The 21,449-nt window shown below is 48.0% G+C and overlaps 1 protein-coding gene across 1 annotated transcript in view; it reads left to right on the top strand.

Annotated features, from left to right (window-relative positions):
* Positions 1-10,899: 10,899 nt before the first annotated feature.
* NDUFV2 (NADH:ubiquinone oxidoreductase core subunit V2) overlaps positions 10,900-21,449 on the top strand; it is a 35,909-nt gene continuing 25,359 nt past the window's right edge. Inside the window, exon 1 of the mRNA XM_040970600.1 lies at positions 10,900-11,003. Coding sequence (XP_040826534.1) covers positions 10,950-11,003 — 54 coding nt within the window. The 5' untranslated portion in view covers positions 10,900-10,949. The remainder of the gene's footprint in view (positions 11,004-21,449) is intronic.

Here is a 21,449-nt window from a genome sequence, read left to right as displayed (position 1 = left end):
GACTCCAAGGCTGGTCAGATTCCAAGGTCCACGTGCTTCATCACCATCTCCAAGGCTCTGGCCTTGGACTTAACCTCCCTCTGCTCCTGAGATTCAGCACACGTGTTATTTTGTGTTCACTATTGACGTCACTCTGAGAACTGTGCCCTGCTTGCTTCCTGCAGCTCATCCTCAGGAAGAGAAAGCTCTCTGCCCCTGACCAAATGTCCGAGTCCAGCTCCCTGCTGACAATGTTTCCTGTCCCTGCCCGGTTGCCTGGACACCCAAACAGAACCTGAACTCGCCATCATTGCTCTCCTGTCTGACCAGCACCAGTCTCCAGCAGGCCAGATCCCAGAGCCAGATGCTTATGTAAATGGTAAGCTTGGGTTACCACACCCTTTGGCTACTGCCCTGCAACCTGATTTTCACTCTGCACCGGCGGTGGGGACTCGGCCTTCTCCACCAGAGCTCATTTAACTGGGTTAAGTCCGGCTCTTTGCTGAGTGCTAGTGCAAGACAGCTTCAGCACGAGTAAATCCACAAATCCATGGCTGAAGCCTTGTGTCCATGTCTCTGTTCACCAGCATCTTCAGCTGGATTTTCCCAGAAGTCACGTTGGAGAGGAGGATTTGAGTCCAAGTAATTTATTTTGGGGCTCAAGTGTTACCAATGCGGGTTCCCCCATGATTTCACTGGTTTCAGTGCTGCTAGATGACAGCATAGAATACATTCAGAGTCATCCCACACAAGGACATCACGGGGCATTTCCCTTCTGTTTCCAAGCTCGGTGCTGAGGGCTGCACTTGCACTTCAACCTGACGCCCTGGAGTGGAAAGTGGTGGGCACTTGTAATGGGCTGCCCAGGTATGTCAGCGAGTGCCCAGAAGTCAGAGAGTGCAGGCTCTCTCTGCTCTGCCCACATCACAGCTGCCGTCCTCATGACTCCGGAAGACTTTTGGAGAGAAGACACAGTATCACAATGAATATAACACAAGGAATGTGGGCTTCCTCGGTTGTTTTAGTTGGATAATGAACCGTGAACAACCAGATGTAAGACTGTGGAAGTCTCCTTCTCCAACCTTACTTTCCTGTGTTCTCTGCTCTTTCGCTCACACCAAGAATACAGTTCCTAATTCACTGTTTAATGAGCCTTCTCCCTCTGACAAGCCTTGAACCAGTGCTGGAAGTTAAGTGCTACGAAGATTCTTCCTACCCTCAAATATATGGTGTCCTGTTGGGCCATTATAATATGCATCCCTATTTTTTTTTTTTTTTCATGTAGACTATGAGTTAAGAACTAAAGTGCTGGGGTTGTTCAAAAGTCTTTCCACCTGGAAAACCTGTAAGGAAAGAAATCAAGATGGTAGGTTTGGCACAGTAGCCTAGCAGCTAAAGTCCTCGCCTTGAATATGCCAGGATCCCATATGGGAGCAGGTTCTAATCCCAGCAGCCCTGCTTCCCATCCAGCTCCCTGTTTGTGGCCTGGGAAAGCAGTCAAGGATGGCCCAAAGCCTTGGGACCCTGCACCCCATGTGGGAGATCCAGAAGAGGCTTCAGGCTCCTGGCTTCAGATCGGCTCAGCTCCAGCTGTTACGGCCACTTGAGGAGCAAATCAATGGACAGAAGCTCTTCTTCTCTATCTTTCCTCCTTTCTGTATATCTGACTTTGCAATAAAAAATTTTTAAAAAAAGATCTTTGAAATCAAGATGGCTTGAGATCTGAATCAAAATGCCAGGGACACAAATTAGCAGCCTACATGAAGTTCCTGAGCATTGAGTTACCTTCAACAACATTATGCTATGGCTGGTGTCTCATCTGACTCCAGCTCTGCTGTCAACTCCTTCGGGCCGAGAATATTTTGTGCATGAGTGAGTTATCTATTGCTGCCAGAAATTACACTCCCAATTTTTTGAAAAGGTTTACTTATTTATTTGAAAGCCAAAGTGTCTCTCTCTTTCTCTCTCAATCCTTTTCTCTCATTTTCTCTCTTTCTCTCTCTCTCTCTCTCTCACACACACACACACACACACACACACACACACACTGATCTTCAATCCTCAGATTCACTTCCTGAATAGCCATAGCAGCCAGTGCCAGACCAGGAAAACAAGAGGTGCCCAGAATTCCATCCTGGTCTCCCACATGGGTGGTCCAAGCAATCTGGGTATCTTTCACTAGTTTTTCTAGACACATTAGCAGAGATGTAGATTGGAAGCAGAGCAGCCAGAACTCAAAGCAGCATTCTGATGCAGGCTGTGGGCATCCCAAGCAGGAGTTTAACCTGTTGTGCTACAATGCCCAACTGTGCCCCCAAAATTTAGCATGTTAATATAAGATCCTTGGGGACTGGCACTGCGGCATTTCAGGTTAAGCCAACCCCTAAGTCCACATAGTCACCAGTTTAAGTCCCAGCTGATCTAGCTCACTGCCTAAGCAAAGCAGCAGAGAAATGGCCCAAGTTCGTGGGTCCCTCCACCCATAAGGGAGAACTGAAAGAAGGTCCAAGCCTTTGACTTTGGTCTGGCCACGCCCCAGCCATCATTCACTCCCCATTTGGGGACTGAACCAGCTAATGGAAGGCCTCTGCTCTCTGCATCCCTGTTACTCTGCCATTCAAATAAAAAATCTTGAAACAACAACAACAAAACTCTCAAGAATCTTGATTTCCATGAGCCTAGAGTCTAGTCACAAGCTAACTGTATCCAACTTCCCTAGATTGAAATTCAGGTGGTGCCTGCAGCTCACGTCTCATCAGAAGGTACGGGTGGAGAACGATCTGCCTCCAGGCTCAGGATTCAGTTTTTCAAGGCCTGCGGAGCCGAAGGCCTCAGCTTCTGGAATGCTATTGACCTGTGGTCACATCCAGTCACCTGTTCCTGCAACATGACAGGTTGCTTCAGTAAAATGTGCAAGCCGGCTCACAATAGAGACAGAAGTTACAGACTTTTCTAGCTTACCCATGGAAGTGACATTTCACTTGGCCACATTTTGTTCGTGGGCCATATGTCAGCAGATGGACAGTGCACACCAAAGAGGAATGGATGGCTTATACAAGGAAGCAGAGATCATGCAGTTCTTAGAAGGCTGCCTGCTACAGTGTCCCCTGCACTGTGTATAGTAGGTCCTCAATAACATTTATTTTTTGAATATTTCTTATTTCTAAGATAACAAGAACATTTGAAAACTGTACAACAACAAAATAGGCTTCAGAGATAGGCAGACCACATAATAGGTAAATTTGGGGTAGTGAATTCTGTTTTCTTTACTGACAGATCCAGGTTAAAAACCCAGTCATGTGCTAAGATCTCCAACGAGGGCAAGCATATATGCTCCATCTTGCCATGTTCAACTCTTAGCACACCATTCCTTGAATCCTAGGAAATACTAAATGGATTGAGGAATGGTCTAGTGAATGACAAAATCTGCCTCTCATATGACTTATCCCCTGCCCTTTCCAGAATATGCATTTAACAAAGTATCATGGAACTTAGAAGACAGTTAAGGGGCCCAGCATGGTGGCCTAGCAGTTAAAGTCCTAGCCTTGAAAGTACCAGGATCCCATATGGGCGCCCATTCTAATCCCGGCAGCTCCACTTCCTATCCAGCTCCCTGCTTATGGCACGGGAAAGCAGTCTAGGACAGCCTAGGCGCAATGAGGAAACAAATCAGTGGCCATATGGGATGCCGGTGCTTGAAGGTGCATGATTAGCCAGTTGAGCTCTCATGCTGGCCCGCTAAAACTCAATCACTTGAGCCATCCCCACTACCTGCCAGAGTCTAAAGTAGTAGGAAAAGCTGGAATCAGGACCTGGAGCCAGGCTTCGAACCCAGGTACTGCAAAATTTGACATGGGTGCTTTTCTTTTTCTCTTTCTCTTTCTTTCTTCCTTTCTTTCTCTTTTGTTTTCTTTTTCTTTCTTGCTTTCTGTCTCCTCCTCTCCTCTCCTTCCTTCCTTCCTTCCTTCCTTCCTTCCTTCCTTCCTTCCTTCCTTCCTCTCCTTCTTTCTGTTTCTTACAGATTTGTTTCAAACACAGAGGCACAGACACAGATAGAGATCTTCCGTGTGCTGTCTCACTCCCCAGATTTCTGTAACAGCTGGGGTTGGCCAGGATAAAGCCAGCAGCCTGAGGCTCCACCCAGGTCTCTCATTTGGATGGCAGGGATCTGAGCATCTGGGCCATCCTGTGCTGCCTTCCAGGCAGTGGTGCAATTGCAGGTAGGTGTTGCTTGGATATAGGCTGCTGGTGTCCCAGGTGGTGTCTCAACCCACTAAAGCACAATGCCAGCCTCAGCATGGGTGTCTTACCTGTCATCTGGACCAGCAGGCTCACCTCAGCCACAGGTACAGGTCAGGCACTGGACAAGTAGAATACAGAATTAAGATTTACCAGAGAGACTGGCAACAAAGGAGTTAGACTGGATGTTGGAGTTGGGGTTCAGCAGAAGAGTAATCCATGTGAGAATCAGTCCACAGCCTTTCCTATCTAAAGACATCTGTACATTTTGTAAGTCCTTAGAAGTCTGGGTCTGCAGCTGGTTTCAGCGTGCACCCAGATGAAATGCTGGTTAGAAAGGCAAGTTCATTATGAAAAATAAATTAATGACTGGTATCAGGACTGACATTTTCTCCTTCTCCTCCCTCTTTTTCATACTCCTCTGTCTCTTCTGTTCCTTTTCTAGTTCTTTTCCTTTCCTTTAATACACATGCATCCTGTTTCATTGGGAAGTACCATGAAAGTGTCAACGCTTTTCCAAGCTGTTTCCTTCCTTGTCAGCCAAATCAGTGTTTACCAAGACGTCCTATTTGCAAAACCAGATTCTGCCTCAACTGAAGCGATCAGATACTTTCCAAAGATATCTTCATACCACTTCTTGGGACTTTCTTATATCACGATACTTGCTGAAGACCGAGGCCTTTGGTTGAACTTGAGATTTCTCTAACCACTTACAGGTTTATCAAGTGATACTGTCCCTCCCACTTCCTATCCTCTTGCATCACATGGTGTGAGCCTGCATGCTTACACAAAGTCAACCCGACCTGATCTGCATGTCATTGGAGCCAGCACTGTGTGTGGCTCCCAAGAAAGGAAGCATTCATTTGTCTACCACTTCCCACGACTCAAGGATGAGCGATTTCCTGATTCTATTCACACAAGACATTTGTGGAAACTCTTCGACCAACTGAGCCCTCTGATTCCGTTCTGGGTCAGTCAGACCACGCATCTTCACACTGGCATTCCTGAAGTGTTGACGGATGAGTAAGAATCAGCTTGCCTACGTGGTAATCACCACAGGGGGTTCCCAAGATCTACAACACAAATCCCCTAAGTAAATAATGGAAAATGATCGTTTATTTTAAGCCCTTCGAAAAGTTGAGAAATGATGCAAAAGGAAAGGCTCCTCTGTTCTTAGTCAGCCTGTGACCTTTGACTATATAAACATGAGAACCACACGAGCGGGAGTGAGCCACAGGCCCTGCTTCTCTGGAGCCAGATGAACAAAAGCAGTCCTCCCACTGAAGTTGAAAGCAACACGGGAGCTTCCTTCCACAGAACGTTCCGTTGATGCATGCGGAAGGCTACTCCGACTTGTGGGCAATCTCAGTAACTTTTCTTCTTTAAATTGAGGAGAGTTCTTCCTACTCTAAAATGCTAGTCCCAGGCTCACCACATCAGACTATCTCAGAATCCATGCAGCAGTTCCTGTCTGCTTCCTCTGCGCCTGGCTGTAACAGTGTATCCTGTGTGTCATTTTGACATTAACACAAAGTAGTAGGCAAGCTCCTTCGCCAAAAGCATCTTGTTCCTGGGGAGGAGAGTGAAGCCTGTGAAATGCTAGGAAGTTGGCCCAGAGCAAAGGGGAAAGTTTCTCCACCCTAACATCCCCCCCAACCCTGTAATTAGCAGAATCCACCTAGGTTAATGTTTTGCTACCCTGACTTTGCAGTGGTTCTCCAACAATACTTATCTCTGAATTCTTTCTTTCCTTCCTTCTCTTTCTTTCTCTTTTTAAAAGATTTCATGTATTACTTATTTGAAAGGCAGAGAGAGAAAGAGAGAGTCTTCCTTTTGCTGGTTCACTGTCCAAACAGCCATAACAGCCTTGGCTGGGTCAGGCTGAAACCAGGAGCCAAACACTCCATCCAGGTCTCCCACAATAGGGAGCAGGGACCCAATGCCTGGGTCATCTAGTACTGCCTTCCCAACCACATTCACAGGGAGCTGGATCCAAAGCAATGCAGCTGGGACTCTGATATAGGGGGTCGTCATTACAAGCGGTGGCTTACCCTGATGAGCCAAAACACGTGCCCCTCTTTCACCTCCTTCAGGTGAAAATCCTCCCCAGCAATCCTCCAAGCAGCCCTATTTGTAGCAAATTCCTCTGTAGCTTTCAAGTGTCAATCCAAGTGACCCACCTTGGACAAAGCTGTTCTGACTCCCTAAGAAACCTCAGTCATGGCTTCCTCCAAGTTACCACTCACACTGCTCAGACACTCTGTACTATAATCTTCTCCCTGCTCAGACCGGTAAGACAGCTGGTAGTTCCAGCACCTTACCACCTGCGTACAATAGGCACTGTGTAGAATCGTGAAAATGTGCATGTACAGTAAATGAATGAATGAAGATCTTTGCTGACCAATCTCACCCTGTTCCAATGACTCTTCTGTTATACTACCTGGATTATTCATTCAGCATACAAGCATATGTAGCAAATGAACTTGTCAAGGTGCAATACAAATTTTCTTAGTTAAGGCAAAATTCATGAGAACTGGCTACTGAAATAATTTTTACATAAGAACATTTCAAAAAGTTTGTGGAAAAATCAGATTGAGAAAAGTCTATTTCTGTGGAAAAAAAATGAAATCAATGCATTTAAGGCAGTCTTCACAAAGTTCATGGAAAATGCATATTATGGGAAAAACTCATAGATTAGAGCCCGGCGCAGTGGCCTAGCAGCTAAAGTCCTCGCCTTGAATACACCGGGATCCCATATGGGAGCCGGTTTTAATCCCTGCAGCTCCACTTCCCATCCAGCTCCCTGCCTGTGGCCTGGGAAAGCAATCGAGGACGGCCCAAAGCCTTGGGATCCTGCACCCATGTGGGAGAGGAAGAGCTCCTGGCTCCTGGCTTCAGATTGGCACAGCACCAGCTGTTGCGGCCACTTGAGCAGTGAATCATTGGATGGAGGATTTTCCTCTCTGTTTTTCCTCCTCTCTGTATATCTGACTTTGCAATAAAAATAAGTAAATCTTTAACAAAAAAAATCTCACACTTATCATTTTCTGCACCAAAATAAGCTTATCTTTTAATTCTATTATTTTTGCAAACTTTTTCAAACACTCTTAGGAATCCTTTTGTAACTGACCAACAAGATACACATGAACTCTGAAATAAATTCTGTTATTACAGATATTACAGGGATAAAATTAAAATTACCTTAAATGTCATCATTTAAGAGGGAACTCTTATTAAGAATTATATGTGTGCTTTTCTGTATTTTTCTACAACATACATGAAAGGTGGCCATGTTTTGTTTTATCAAACTTATATCATGGGCATCTCTCCCTTTACAACAATTACAGTTGCTCATTATTTTCAACGCTGCAGAAGAAAACCCCATTGTAGGACTTACTTGGACCTGTTCCGTCAGTTCTCTGTTGATGAACTTTCACATGACTGTAAGGTTTGAAGGATTATGACAATGCTCTGATTAACATTTCTGTGTATGTACCCAGCTACTTCCTTAGACTACATTCACACGTTGGCAGGCACCTGTTATGTCAGGTAAGCCACTGCTTTGGACACCCACAGCCCTACAGTTGTGGAGGGCCTGGATTCAGGTTTTACCTCCTGCCACCTTTCTGTGGGTCTCAGCTCTTCCTCCTTGCAGCACAGGCCTGGGCCTGCAGCTCACATTGTCCATGATTCCTGGCAAGACTGGCAAGTCAGCGTGTGGACCTGCCAAGAAGCAGTGCCCCCAATCTGCCTGTGGCTGCTCCAGTACATAGGGTATGGCTTAGGGGAGATAATCACAGTTTAGAATACCTGACTAAAGCATTCCGCAGGTGGAACAGGCCGCCTTGTTAGATACTGGAAACAAACGAAGCCCTTTTTTAACCTTCACTGTGCTCTTGGGGGTGTGGTCATCATTTTCCATTAACTGAGTGATTTAATATTCTAAGTATACTTTCAGAAACTGTGGACTGAGGTTTCACAGAATATATCTATATATATTCTTCTCAGTGTTGTGGTCACACTTGAAACCCAAGTTTGGCTAACTACAAAATTAATGGTTTTTCATTACACAGTGTCTTCAAACAGCTTCTAGGAGTGGTGGTTTAAATGGGCAACACATCATAAAAATGAAAGAACAAAAATTGCCAAATTTGGATGTCTCTGAGATTTTATTCTTCCTCCAACGCTGAACTCTGCATGTTCTTTATCTGAAAGGTTGACTACCACAGTTACAGCTCCTTGCCCTGGGTTTATGGCAGGAGTACTAGTTCAGCAGAGTGGGATGATTATCCAGCTAGCCATATGTTCATCATGCCTACAGGACTGGATCAGTAATGACCATGTTGATCTGTGTCCAGGAACAATGGCTTTGAGAGAAGAAAAGGCCCACACTCGTAAGGACAGTTGACTGTGTATTCCAATCCTTTTTAAGTGGAACACCTCCAGAATAACTTACATGGCTGGGTGTGGGGAAAACTAAGCTTGATGTTTTCACTTGAGATCATTTGGGCTCAGTTGGACATTGCATCTTTCGACTTGAGGACCATGGTGGTATCACATTTCCTGGCAGCTGAATGACAACCGAACCAAGCGCATCCGCCCTTCTGCGGAACCCGGCCCCCTTGGTTCTGCTCCTAGGTATCAGAATTTGAGGCTCTCTGGTCCTTGATCATGAGACCACCAACCATGGATGGATTTACACCTTCTTCGTGGATTGTGAAATCCCAAAGACACTGCTGTGCCGTGGTCTCTTCCTGGGTGATCAAGTCCTACTCCTTCCCATTGAGCAGCTTCATCATCTTGGCAGTGTGATGCCATGGTGATGGAAGCTGGTACTGAGCACTTACTCCGCCGTAGGCACCAGGTCGCTTAAAGCAAGCATTATTAGTAGTATGATTTAGAGAGAGAAGAATGTGCCACCATTGATGACTGCGATTCGCCAAATGCCCACAACCACCAAGGTTGGGCCAGGTCACGGCTGGGAACTCAGCCCAGGTCTGCCACACGGGCGGCAGGAACCCAAGCACTTGAGCCATTGCTTCCTGGAGGTCTGTCTTAGCAGGAAGCCGGAGCCTGGGAGCACAGCTGGGGCTCAAATCCTCTTACCTGCTAGGCCAAAGACCTGCCCTTGGCACCAAGCACTTTTGTGAAGAACTTCACAAGTGTTATTAGCTCATGTCATTCTCATGAGAAAGCTATGAGGAAGGTTCTAGGATGGGAACTGAAGCCTACAGACTGCCTCATCTAAAGCGACACAGCTTAGAAGGCAATAGAGACGGGATTCAAAGCCCACAGTCTGTTTCTAGAGCCTGCGCTCTAACCACCATCACCCGTATGCAACGAGACAACGACGTTTCCTGGAGGAACACTTGGAACTCTCCAGAGTTGAGAATTCTTTCTGGCTTCTACAGCCATCCTGTGATCCCAAGAGGAGTTATGGCTGGGTAGGTGGAGTAGAAAGACAGGGAGCATTTGGGATTTTGAGGCTGGAACCTGCAACTGCTCTACCTCTGGAATTCTATTGATGTGAGATAATGAACTCAACGTGGCTTCATCCAGTTAGGTCTCCCCATCCCAATAACTGTAATTCCAGTTGAGACATGCAGTCCTTTATATAGGCGATATAGTTGCAAACTATAAAAAATTTCCATTCAGCCAAAAAAGTTTTCTTCAGTCAACAGATCGACTCTTCTCCTTCCATAAGCCAGTGGCTGAATCCAACAAGGCGGCAAGAGCAGGCCTCTGCACCCAGGAGGTTTATGACTTGGTGGTAAATGTGCTCACACAAGTAGAGACAGGTACAGGTTGGCGTCTCAAGGGCTAGCGTGAACTGGGAGGTGAGAGGAGGAGGTCCTGATAAAATCCAGTAAAAGGACTCAAACCAGATTCAAAGAAATCACCCACCTGCCAGTCTTCTCCACTTGTTAGTTTGTAATTTCTGACACCTTTTGGTGTTAGGTGTGTAAGGAATGTAACAGCAATTGTGTGGATCACAAGTGTTGAGTATCTATTTCAGTGATCTCATGATTCAATAATTTCAATTGTGATTGAGGGCTAGAATCTCTTTCCCTTTTAAAATGTTGTGTTGCTGTGAAAATTTCAGAAAATCATTCGTAAGTTTCTCTTAGCAAAGAAGGTGGACAAGTGCAGGGGGTGGCACACGGATATAATGAAGGGCAGTGAAGCTCCCTACAGCAGGAGACGCGTTGCACACCTTGCTGGAATGTCCAGAAACGACACACATTGAGGAAGTGCTGGGTTTGCTTGTTTGTTCTGCCTCCAAGTTTTACTACGCAAAATTTCTAATATGTACAAAAGAACCGGGCTTATATAAGAATAGGAATTTCTTCAAGGACAGGTGGTTAACCCGCAGGAGGTTCTCCAAGAGGGAAGCTCACCCTTTTACACCCGGGCCAACAAGTCCACGTCTCAGGAGCACAGCTGGCCGCCTCGGAGCGCCTCCTCTCAAGGTGGCCGCGTCCTGAGCCCTGCAGGGGCCCCGCGTCAGCCCTGGGCCTCGAACCCTCGCACACGTCTCCGTCCCGGGGGTCCCAGCAGCCCCCGCGCGGCCGCGCGCGCTCCCGTCGGCCGCCCCGCCCGGGCGTCGGGGTGAGGGGCAAGCGCTCCGGGGGGCGGCGGCCTGTCTCGGGAGCGCGCACGTCGTGCGTGCGGGGCTCGCTGGGGATTCTGGCCTTGCGCGGCCTGGGAAAGGTGAACGGTGTGGGGCCGCCATGTTCCTCTCCGCGGCGCTCCGGGCCCGGGCGGCTGGCTTCGCTGCCCAGTGGGTAAGGAGGCTTGGGAGGAACCCGGGCTCTGCAGCCGCTCCTCTCCCGTAGTTCTGGGCGTGGGAGAACCCTGGGGGTTCTCCGGAGAGGCCGGAAGGCGGCGGGCGCCCGGACGCTGCGGCCTTGTGTGATGGGCGAGGCCGCTGCAGCCACAGCGCCGAGGCAGGAGGGCCGGCCGAGGGGGATGCCAGGACGGGCAGGAGGGGCAGCTCGGTGCCCTGTCCGCCCCCGGCTGTCCGCCCTGGCCTCCCAGTGGGCTGCCCGGGGAGGCCAGCTGCGTCCCTGAGAACCCCCGCCTCTGCAGGCGCAGGCACCTTGCGCGGCTGGTCTGGTGACTCGTTGCTGGGAGGTTGCTGAGTCCCCGAGGCGGGGTGGGGAAAAAAAAAAAAAAACAAAACCTGACTGCTGGGTGAAGCCTGCCCTGGTGTGTTTTGCATATTGGAAAGGCTCCGTCCATAGGCGTTTCATACTGTGAACTAAACCGCAATGAAAGAATCGCAGGAGGTGGTTTACGTTCTTGAAATCCCGGGACATCTCACAGTTAGAAAAAGGTTGAAGCATTCGCTTTCGCTTGAAAATGTCCGTCAGGGAGATCACAAAGGCATTTGCTGTGAAGGAAGAGGCCCTGGTTTTTTGTTTGTTTCCCCCTTTTGCCTGTTACAGGCAGGCAGAACGGAGCAGCCTGCAGTGAATTCAGGGTTTCCCGGAGCGTCCAGGCCTCTTGCATCTGTATGACCTTGAGTTGCTCGCCTGGGTAAAATGGGACTATTCCACCTGCAGAGTGCGGTGGATCGGGCCTGGCTCGCCCCAGCTAGCCATCTTCGTTACCGTTTGAGCAGTGTCTTCTGTGTGCGGAGCCCAATGGAGCGTGTCTGGAGTCTACATCTTGTTTTTGAGCTTGGCACCATGGTTTTCCTCATGTGAGGTTGAAGATGCGCACAGAGCCCCTGCTCTTGTGGAAATTGATAGTCTGGGGTCAGGAGAACTTGAAGGTGCATTTGGTTACAGTGTGAAAGTACAGTGTGAATATGAACAGGGCTGCCCAGTTTGGTTTGAAGGTGGAGTTTCTCCTAGAGGTAGCAATGACAGATTAAGGCTGGAAGGACAACTTAAGAGTATCCACGATGGGCCCAGCGCTGTAGCCTAGTGGCTAAAGTCCATGCTTTGTACATGCCTGGTTTCTGTATGGGTGCCGGTTCTAATCCCGGCAGCCCTGCTTCCCTTCCAGCTCCCTGCCTGTGGCCTGGGAAGGCAGTGGAGAACCGCCCAAAGCCTTGTGGGACCCTGTACCCGCATGGGAGGCCAGGGAGAGGCTCCTAGCTCCTGGCTTCAGATTGGCTCAGTTCCTGCCATTGCAGTTACTTGGGGAGTGAATCAACGGACGAAGATCTTCCTCTCTCTCCTCTCTGTATATCTGTCAATAAAATAAATCTTTTAAAAATGGGGAGGTGGGGGAATCTATGATGGCAAGAAACAGTGGGTGAAAAGCCAGCCCTACTGCTGGAGCTAAGAAAATGTGTTCCCAGATGACACTTGAAACTCCTTGCATGCCATGCTAAAGGCTTTGCCTTTCTCTCAGAGACAGTTGGGAGTGTGTGGAGTTGTGCAGGAGTAGTGTGGTCAGGGCTCTGCGCCAAGCAGTGTCATGGAGGCAGGGATGGCTTTGCTTGCGGCAGAGGAGGGGGACCCACGGGACCCGCGCCACAAGAGACTCTCCGCAGGAGCTTGCAGGCTTGCCAGTCAGAAATGAGGGTCAGCCTTTGTCCTCCAGTAGAAAAGATAAAATTAAACATACATATAGACTTATTTTTGTTTTGTTTTTGAGGCTGAGAGATTAGACCCTGAAAAATAGTTTTAATAATGAGGCAGAATTTCAGAGTAAAATTGTAATCACTTCACGTGTCTCGATTTTTTTTGGTTTTAAATATATTTTTATTGGAAAGTCAAATTCACAGAGGATAGCCTGAGAGATCTTCCATCCGCTGGTTCGCTTCTCAAGTAGCCACAATGGCCAGAGCTGAGCTGATCTGAAGGCAAGAGCCAGGAGCTTCCTGTGGGTCTCCACACGGGTTTAGGGTCCTAAGGCTTTGGGTCGTTTTTGACTGCTTTCCCAGGCCACAAGCAGGGAGCTGGATGGGAAGTGGAGCTGCCAGGACTAGAACCGGTGCCCATATGGGATCCTGGTGCTTTCCAGGCAAGGACTTAGGCTACTATGCCCTCTTTTTTTCTAAAGAGTACTATTCATAGTATCTTTCATAATCCTTTTCCATAATATAGTTTGATCAGCTATCTTATCAGTAAGCATTTTTTAAAAAAATTTTAATAATCTTAGTTTATTAGGGTACAAAGGGTTCAGTAAGCATTTCTATACTCATCTTATTTGTGCTTATTTGTTTTTAAATATTTAGTTACTTGAAAGGCAGAGTTGAGAGGAAGAGACAGGATTCCGTCCCCAGAAGGCTGCAGTAGCTGTAGCTGAGCCATTCAGGTCAGGAGACGGGAGTGCTTCCCACGTGGCTCAGGGGCCCAAGCCCCAGGGCCATCCTCTGCTGCTTCCCTGGGCGCGTTAACAGGGGTCTGGACCAGAGGTGGGGCAGGCAGCTCGGGATTGAAACTGCCCATATTGAAACTTTCCCTGCCACCCCACAGCGTTTTACCCATCTCATCTTAGTGTGAGGAGCTAAATCTTTCCAAGACAAAGCCATGCGCGGTGACCGAACCCAGGAAAGGAATGAACCTGTTCCTGGTATTTGCCACTTCATAATGCATACATTTTGGTCAATTCTTGGCATTGCCCAAGGAGATTAGCATATTTTAAAAATTTACTTTGTTTTTATTGCAAAGACAGATTTACAGAAAGTAGAGACAAAGAACTTCCATCTCTGACCCACTTCCCAAGCAGCTGCAACGGCCAGAGCTGAGCCGACCGAAGTCAGGAGCCAGGAGCTTGCTCCGGGTCTCCACACGGGTGCAGGGTCCCAAGGCTTTGGGCCAGCCTTCACTGCTTTCCCAGGCCACAAGTAGGGAAGTGGATGGGAGGTGGAGCAGCTGGGACAGGAGTTGGCACCCACATGGGGTCGCAGGGCTTGGAGGTGGAGGGTTAACAAACTAAGCCAGCACACTGGATCCCAAGGTTATCCGACTTCAAAGAAAGATTAACCTCAGCAAGATTAAGATTCAAGGTCACACACAAAAACTAAGTTTAGGAATCTCGTAAAGCAATGCTGAACTTCAAGACCCTGCAGCTTAAGACTGACCCCTTAGCCATAAAGCAGAAATGAATAGACAGTTTCTTCAAAATGTCGAGTTTGTTCATAGGTTTCTCTATTAAGAAACTTTCTCGGTTAGAGTTTATATCTTTCTTAATCTCTGCCAGTCCCTTCCAATATCCCATAATTTTGGTACTACAAATCCCATATGGGATCTTGGCATGTGCAAGGTGAGGACTTTAGCCGCTAGGCTACCACACCAGGCCCTATTTTTTTTTAAATTGATATTTTACAACTCGTCATTACCTAACACCCAAGCTACTGCTGTTTCTTTGCTAGGAGAGATTAACGGCATTTTCCAGTGTTGTATACTTTTTTTCACTGTTGGGACTATTTTGCTTTCTTTTTAGCATGATCATATAGCTTTATTGAAATTACTGTCTTTTAAACTCTTTCTTGGATTGCTCTTTCTCTCATTTTTTGAAGATTTATTTTATTTTTATTGGAAAGGTGGATATACAGAGAGGAGAGACAGAGAGGAAGATCTTCCATCCGATGATTCACTCCCCAGGCGGCCGCAGTGCCTGGAGCTGAGCCAATCCGAAGCCAGGAGCCTCTTCCGGGTCTCCCACGCGGGTGCAGGGTCCCAAAGCTTTCGGCTGTCCTCGACTGCCTTCCCGGGCCACAGGCAGGGAGCTGGAAGGGAAGTGGGGCTGCCGGGATTAGAACTGGCGCCCACATGGGATCCCAGACGTGCAAGGTGAGGACCTTAACCACTGTGCCACCGCGCCTGGCTCTCTCTCTCTTTTTTTAAATTTTGAATGATTTGGGGTTGTATCTTTGGCCTCGTGAGCAAGCTGTAGTAGAGGCTGCAGATGGTGTAATTGCTGAGTGTGTTTTGTGTTGCTGCCCGTCTTATGGTTGGGCAGTGCTCTGGCAGCCTCGCTGCCTGCTCGGCCGCTGGAGCTCTGCTGCGTGGCAGCCTAGAGATTTGGCTGCATTCAGAATGTGGGGTCTTCTCCTGTTCTGGGATTTCCCACTTCCTCCTACCTGTGGTCGTCCCAAATTCCATTATTTTTCATATCATTAAGGGCCACTTTTGTTTGCTTTTTCTTTTCAATTTACATTTATTTACTTTTGAAGTTTTATTTTTCTGAAAAGCAAAGCTAGAGAGGAGAGACACCGAGATCTGCCATTCACTGGCTCACTCCCCAAATGGCTGGGTCAGAGCGGAGCTAGGAACCCTCCCGCGTCTGCGTGTGCCTTGCTGCATCCTGGGGGGGGGGGGAGGAGTGGGCAGGTGGCGCTCAGAGCGCCAGCCGTGTGAGGCTGCCAGCGCAGGCGTGGCCTTATCTGACTTATTTTCCCTTGGGGTTTTGGTTGGCCAACACGGAGCTTGTCTTCAGGTATAGGAAAGCTAGAACAGACCCCACTGGCTGCTTCTAAGTGCAGACTCCTTGGCCTGCTTTGGAGGTTCTCTAGTTCCTTCAACTTTGGTCCATATGCTTGACCTTATAGTACATACACAGCTGTCCCAGAAGTATGCTACCTTCTGTGGCAACATTTTTCTTTCCATATTTATTTAAGATTTGCTTTTCATTTACTTGAAAAGCAGAATTTCAGAGGGGAGAGACCCTTCCTTCAGCTGGCTTATTGCCAAAGTGGCTGCAGTGGCCAGAGCTGGGTCAGGCCCCAGCCAGGATCCCGGAACTGCTTCCAGGTTTTGTGGGGTGTCTGGGCTCAGGTACTTGACTCATGCTCTGCTGACTTGCAAGTGCATCAGCAGGGAGCTGAATTGGAAGTGGAGCAACCGGGATGCCTGTGTTCCAGGCAGAGGCTTAGCCTGCTCTGACACCGGCTCCTCCATTTCAAAGTCGTATTTCTGTTTGTTTTTACCTGTTGGATCCTCATGGAAACTTCATCCTAGAGAGTGTAGACTACTGTAGACTTCACCAAGTGGCAGTGTGCGTCACCGCTGCCTCCGGGCTGATGTGACTAGAGCATTGTTGAGCTCTTAGGTGCTTGCTGAGTGCTCCGTGAGCCAGCACATGCGTCTTCATTCCACTTAGAAAAGCTGGTCGAAAGGTTTACTTAAATTTTTTAGAGCTTTATTTTTATTGGAAAGGAAGATTTTCAGAAGGGAGACAGAAAGATAGATCTGCCTGCTGGTTCATTCCCCAAGTGGCCCAAACAGCCGAAGCCCGAGCTGATTCAAACCCAGGAGGTTCTTCTGGGTCTCCCACGTGAGTGCAGGTCCCAAGGCTTTCGGCCACCTTGACTGCTTTCCCAGGCCCCAAGCAGGGAGCTGGCTGGGAAGTGGAGCATCTGGGACATGAACCAGTGTCCATATGGGATCCCAGCACATGCAAGGTGAGGATTTACCCACTGAGCCATTGCGCCAGGCCCCCACAAAGTTTACATTCATGTGTATTTCCTTTTAGGGATTGTAAAGTGAATTGTTTTTTCATTCCACTAGAATGAGAAATTTTGCAGTGTCCCAGGGTATCTCCATTTTGTTTCCAAAACACTAAAATTCTCCCTTTCATTATGAACAACAACAACAAAAAGGTCAAAATGTTATATAGATGCTCCCCAGTGTGTGATGGGGTTACATTTTAATAAACCTCATGGAAGTCACAAGTGCCATGCCAGCCCTCTCTCCACCTGCAGTCCCACGTACATAGCCAGTGTGTTTGGGAAGGCAGGAGAAAATGTCCCCGGGACTTGAACCGCTGCCATCCTTCTGGAATGCCAGGATCCTGGCTGTCCTGACCTAGCCTTGGTTGTGTGGCTGTCGGGGGAGTGAACTAGGAGCGGAAGATCTCTCTCTATTCCTTGCTGTTTCAGTACACAGATCTTTAAAAGCAAGAAAGTGCACTGAATACACCTAACCTGCTTGGTGTTGGTGACTCCTTGCTGAGAGCAGGGCTGACTGGAGTTGCCCTGGCTACTGCTGCAAAGCATCACCAGGAAGGTGCGTCCTGTCAGTAAGAGACTCGGGTTCCAAATCTAAAACTGGTTCTCCTGTCATTTTCACGCGTGATTAAGCTGAGTCGGCATGGCCCAGTTCCTGAAGGCTGCCCTTATTTGTGGGGCTCTGAGCTCCTGCTTCCAACTGGGATCTAACAGGCAGCTGTAGTTCTTGCCTAACTCGGACTCATTCGTCCTTCATCACATATCCTTCCCAGACAGTTTCCTCTGCCTTTCAAGGGCCCTGGGGATTTCATTGGGCCCACCTGTGTAGCTGCTCCAGGATACTCTTGTTTTAAAATTGCTGATTAGCTAGCTTAATTCTCAGTTGCTATGTAAAAGTTCCCAGGACTAGCATGTGGGCATATTTAAGTGACTCTTATTTTGCCTGTCACGGCCATAAGCAGTTTAGGCAATAGAGAAAATCTGCCTTGTTCCATGACGTTTACTAGGCCACTGCTGCAGACTGCACGCTGAAATCTCTCTGACAGAGACGTGAACTCACAGAGATTGAGCTCGTTAAACCTCTATTTAGGCATCGGTTATTGCCTTGCTACCCAGTACACTGAATAATGAATGGTAGGTTTGTTGACCATGTAACCTATTGAGTGAAAATCAGTGTGGTTTTCCAGTGGGGAAATTTGAGTCCGTTTAGGAAACATTTGTAATCAGTTGTAAATTTCATTCCACAGCCATTAAAGCCTCACCACATTTGCCTGTCATTTGCTTGGCGTTGTTGGGGAATGAATTCCTATCTTTTCCTTGGGTCTGTCTGCCTGCCCCCAGTAGCACATTTACAGAGAAAAGGACAGACGCGAAAGAGATCTTTCATCCCTGTTTCATTCCCCGGATGACTGCCATGGTCCAAAGTCAGGAGCCTAGAGCTGCCTCCAGGGGACTCGCATAGGTACAGGGGTCCAAGGCTGGGCTGTCCTTTGCTGCCTTCCCAGGTATACCAGAAGGGAGCTGGATCAAACGTGGAGCAGCCAGGGTTCATCTGGCACCCATGTGGAATGCTGACGCTGCAGGAAGAGGCCCAACCTACTATACCATGGCTCCAGTCCCCCTTTTCAGATTTTTTTTTTTTTAAATGTATTCATTTTTATTGAAAAGTCAGATACACATGGAGGAGGAGAGATGGGAAGATCTTCTGTCCTATGATTCGCTCCCCAAGTGGCCGCAACGGCTGGAGCTGAGCCAGTCCGAAGCCAGGAGCCTCCACCTGGTGTCCCACACGAGTGCAGGGTCCCAAGGTCTTGGGCCGTCCTCAGCTGCTTTCCCAGGCCACAGGCAGGGAGCTGGATGGGAAGTGGCGCCCATATGGAATCTCAGTGTGTGCAAGGTGAGGACTTTAGCCACTAGGCTACTGTGCTGGACCCGTTTCAGATTTTAAAAGGTGGGGTGGGGCCCGGCACGGTGGCGCAAGTGGTTAAAGGTCCTCGCCTTGCACGCCCGGGATCCCATGTGGGCGCCAGTTCTAATCCCAGCAGCCCCGCTTCCCTTCCAGCTCCCTGCCTGTGGCCTGGGAAGGCAGTCAAGGACGGCCCAAAGCTTTGGGAACCTGTACCTACGTGGGAGACCCGGAAGAGGCTCCTGGCTTTGGATCGGCATAGTTTCGACCTGTTGCGCTCACTTGGGGAGTGAATCATCGGATGGAAGATCTTCCTCTCTGTCTCTCCTCTCTGTATATCCGCCTTTCCAATAAAAAAAAATAATAATAAAAATAAATCTTAAAAAAAAAAAAGGTGGGGTGACAGATTTCCATCTGAATATTCACTTTTCAGTGGCTGCCACAGCTAGTCTAGGCCAGGCAAAAGCCAGGGGCTGGGAACAGCACCAAGTCTCCCACGTGGGTGGCAGGGCAGAGCCTTCCCCGGTGCGTTGGGCGGAGGCTGGAGCAGAAGCAGAGCTGGCACTCTGATGTAGGGGCAGATGTCCTGTGGCTGGCCCTGGGGTGCTGTGTCTGCCGCACGCTTTACTAGGTGGTGACCTGAGCTCCGTGAAGGTCTGACAGCCTGAACTGGGCTGCTTCCAAGTCCTGGGTTTTTGTTGATGTTTTTAATTCACCTTTCCAAAGCTGCTCAGGTGCAGTAAGAAAAACTGATGAATGTGATGAGGGTTTAATTTAATCTGTGTTGTGCCAATGTAAGCAGAGACTAGGGAAGCGATTTTGTTTAGGACGAAAAGATGGGAGTTCATGGGCCTCGAGGGGTAAGAAGAGGTTCATTGTGATTCTACTGGGCCAGAGTAAGTGTGAGGCGAGATGGTGTCGTGGGTGGAGGTAGCTGTGTGCTCAGAGACGGGAGAGTGGCAGGTGTGGAAGATGAGTCTGCAAAGCTCCCAGAGGCCTTGCCCTTGGTCATACCTCAGAGTTCAGATTCTGTTCTGTGCGCGGTGAATGGCATATCCGGATGCACTACCCCAAGGCCACTGAGATTCTTGGACAGAATTCTGGGGCTCTAGAGAAGCATGGCCAGATTGCAAAGTGAGGGGTCCCCTGCAGGTTTACCGTGGCAGTCAGGGAAAGATGAGAAAAATATGAACCAGAAGAATAGCAAGAAAAATGGAGTAGCAAAAACAACAATTTAAAAATTGTTTAGATAAAGAGGTAAAGCTTAAATAGTTAAGTGAAAGAGAAAATGGCCCTGGAATGTTTTTCTGGACAATGGTTTACCAGAAGTGGGAATGTTTTTTATGCCAAGAACCATTTGGATATTTATAACATTATTTGTGAGCCATATAAAATTACCAGTTTATAAATTAGCCTGCTGTTTAGTTACTGACTCGCAGGTCCCGCCTGTGGCTGCCTTGGCTGGATGTTCCCCACCGGCGGCTTAGACCAGTGACTAGGGACGATCTAGAAATACAGTGCTTTACACATTTTTTATCTCAATGTAGTATAATTTGAAAAAGTCTCTAGCACATAAAGATCAGCAAACGTTTAAGATATTTTTCTGTTCTCTGGGGGATGAGCACCATAGGTAACCTCATTGGGCAGTCTCGGGGGCGAGGCTAGAGAACATACCTATTTATAGAAATACTTAGTCCATTTTCAGATTCTTTCTGGTAGAGAAACAATTTTGGGGGAACTGTAGAATTATGTAATTTTGATAGTTAATGGAAAACATTTAATTTTAGCAGAGCATTCTGAGACATGATTTGCAAACCAGAAAAACCATCTTGTCATCATGAACATGTTTAATAATCTGTTATCGTGGGCTTGGCACCGTAGCCTAATGGCTAAAGTCCCCACCTTGCTTACACCAGGATACCATTTGGGCTCCAGTTAGTATCCCAGCTGCTCTACTTCCCATCCAGCTCCCTGCTTGTGGCCTGGGAAAGCAGTTGAGGTCAGCCCAAAGCCTTGGGACCCTGCACCCACGTGGGAGACCCCGAAGAAGCTCCTGGCTCCTGGCTTTGAATCAGCTCAGCTCTGGTTATTGTGGCCACTTGGGGAGTGGACCAGCAGATGGCAGATCTTTCTGTCTCTCCTTCTCTCTGTAAATCTGACTTTCCAATAAAAATAAATAGAACTTAAAGAAGAATAAGCTGGGCTTGGTGCAGTAACCTAGCAGCTAAAATCCTTGTCTTGCACATCCTGGGACCCTATGTGGATGCTGCTCCACTTCCCATCCAGCTCCCTGCTTGTGGCCTGGGAAAGCAGTCTAGGACGGCCCAAAGCCTTGGGACCCTGCACCTGCAAGGGATACCCGGAAGAGGCTCCAGGCTTTGGATTAGCTCAGCCCTGGCCGTTGTGGCCACTTGGGGAGTGGGTAAGCGGGTGGAAATTCGTCCTCTCTGTCACTCTTCCTCCCTGTATGTCTGACTTTCCAATAAAAGTAAATTTAAAAATCTTAAAAAAAAAGCTGTTATAATAAAATAAGACATTAGGATAATTAGAAATTTCGAGAGTTCTGGAAATAGAACATAATTTTATCTGTTTCTTCTCATGATAGAATTTGAAGCTATAGGGGTCTTTCCCTCCCCTTCTTCCCTCTTCATTACCCCATTACCATTCCGCAGATCACAAGATTGACTTTCTGCTATTTCATTGTATGGTGGTGTGCTAGGCTTGGCCGAGTGTCTAGGATTATGGTCCCTGAGTATGTTTACGTGTTTCAAAGTGAGAACCCTGCTTTATGCAGGAGAGAGATGCTGTCACAGTGTGCTCGTCTCCCTTGGTAGGGTTTGTCTGCGAGAGTGTACGTATATACTTAGTTACCCGCGTTTATTTTGCAGTTTGCCTTATAAGACATCTCATATCTGA

The sequence above is a fragment of the Ochotona curzoniae genome, unplaced genomic scaffold, assembly GCF_017591425.1.
Source record: "Ochotona curzoniae isolate NIBS_2020 unplaced genomic scaffold, NIBS_Ocur_1.0 scaffold_4812, whole genome shotgun sequence".
Lineage (NCBI taxonomy): Eukaryota > Metazoa > Chordata > Mammalia > Lagomorpha > Ochotonidae > Ochotona > Ochotona curzoniae.
Note: the sequence above shows the minus strand (reverse complement) of the source record. Positions and strands in the feature narration are given on the sequence as shown.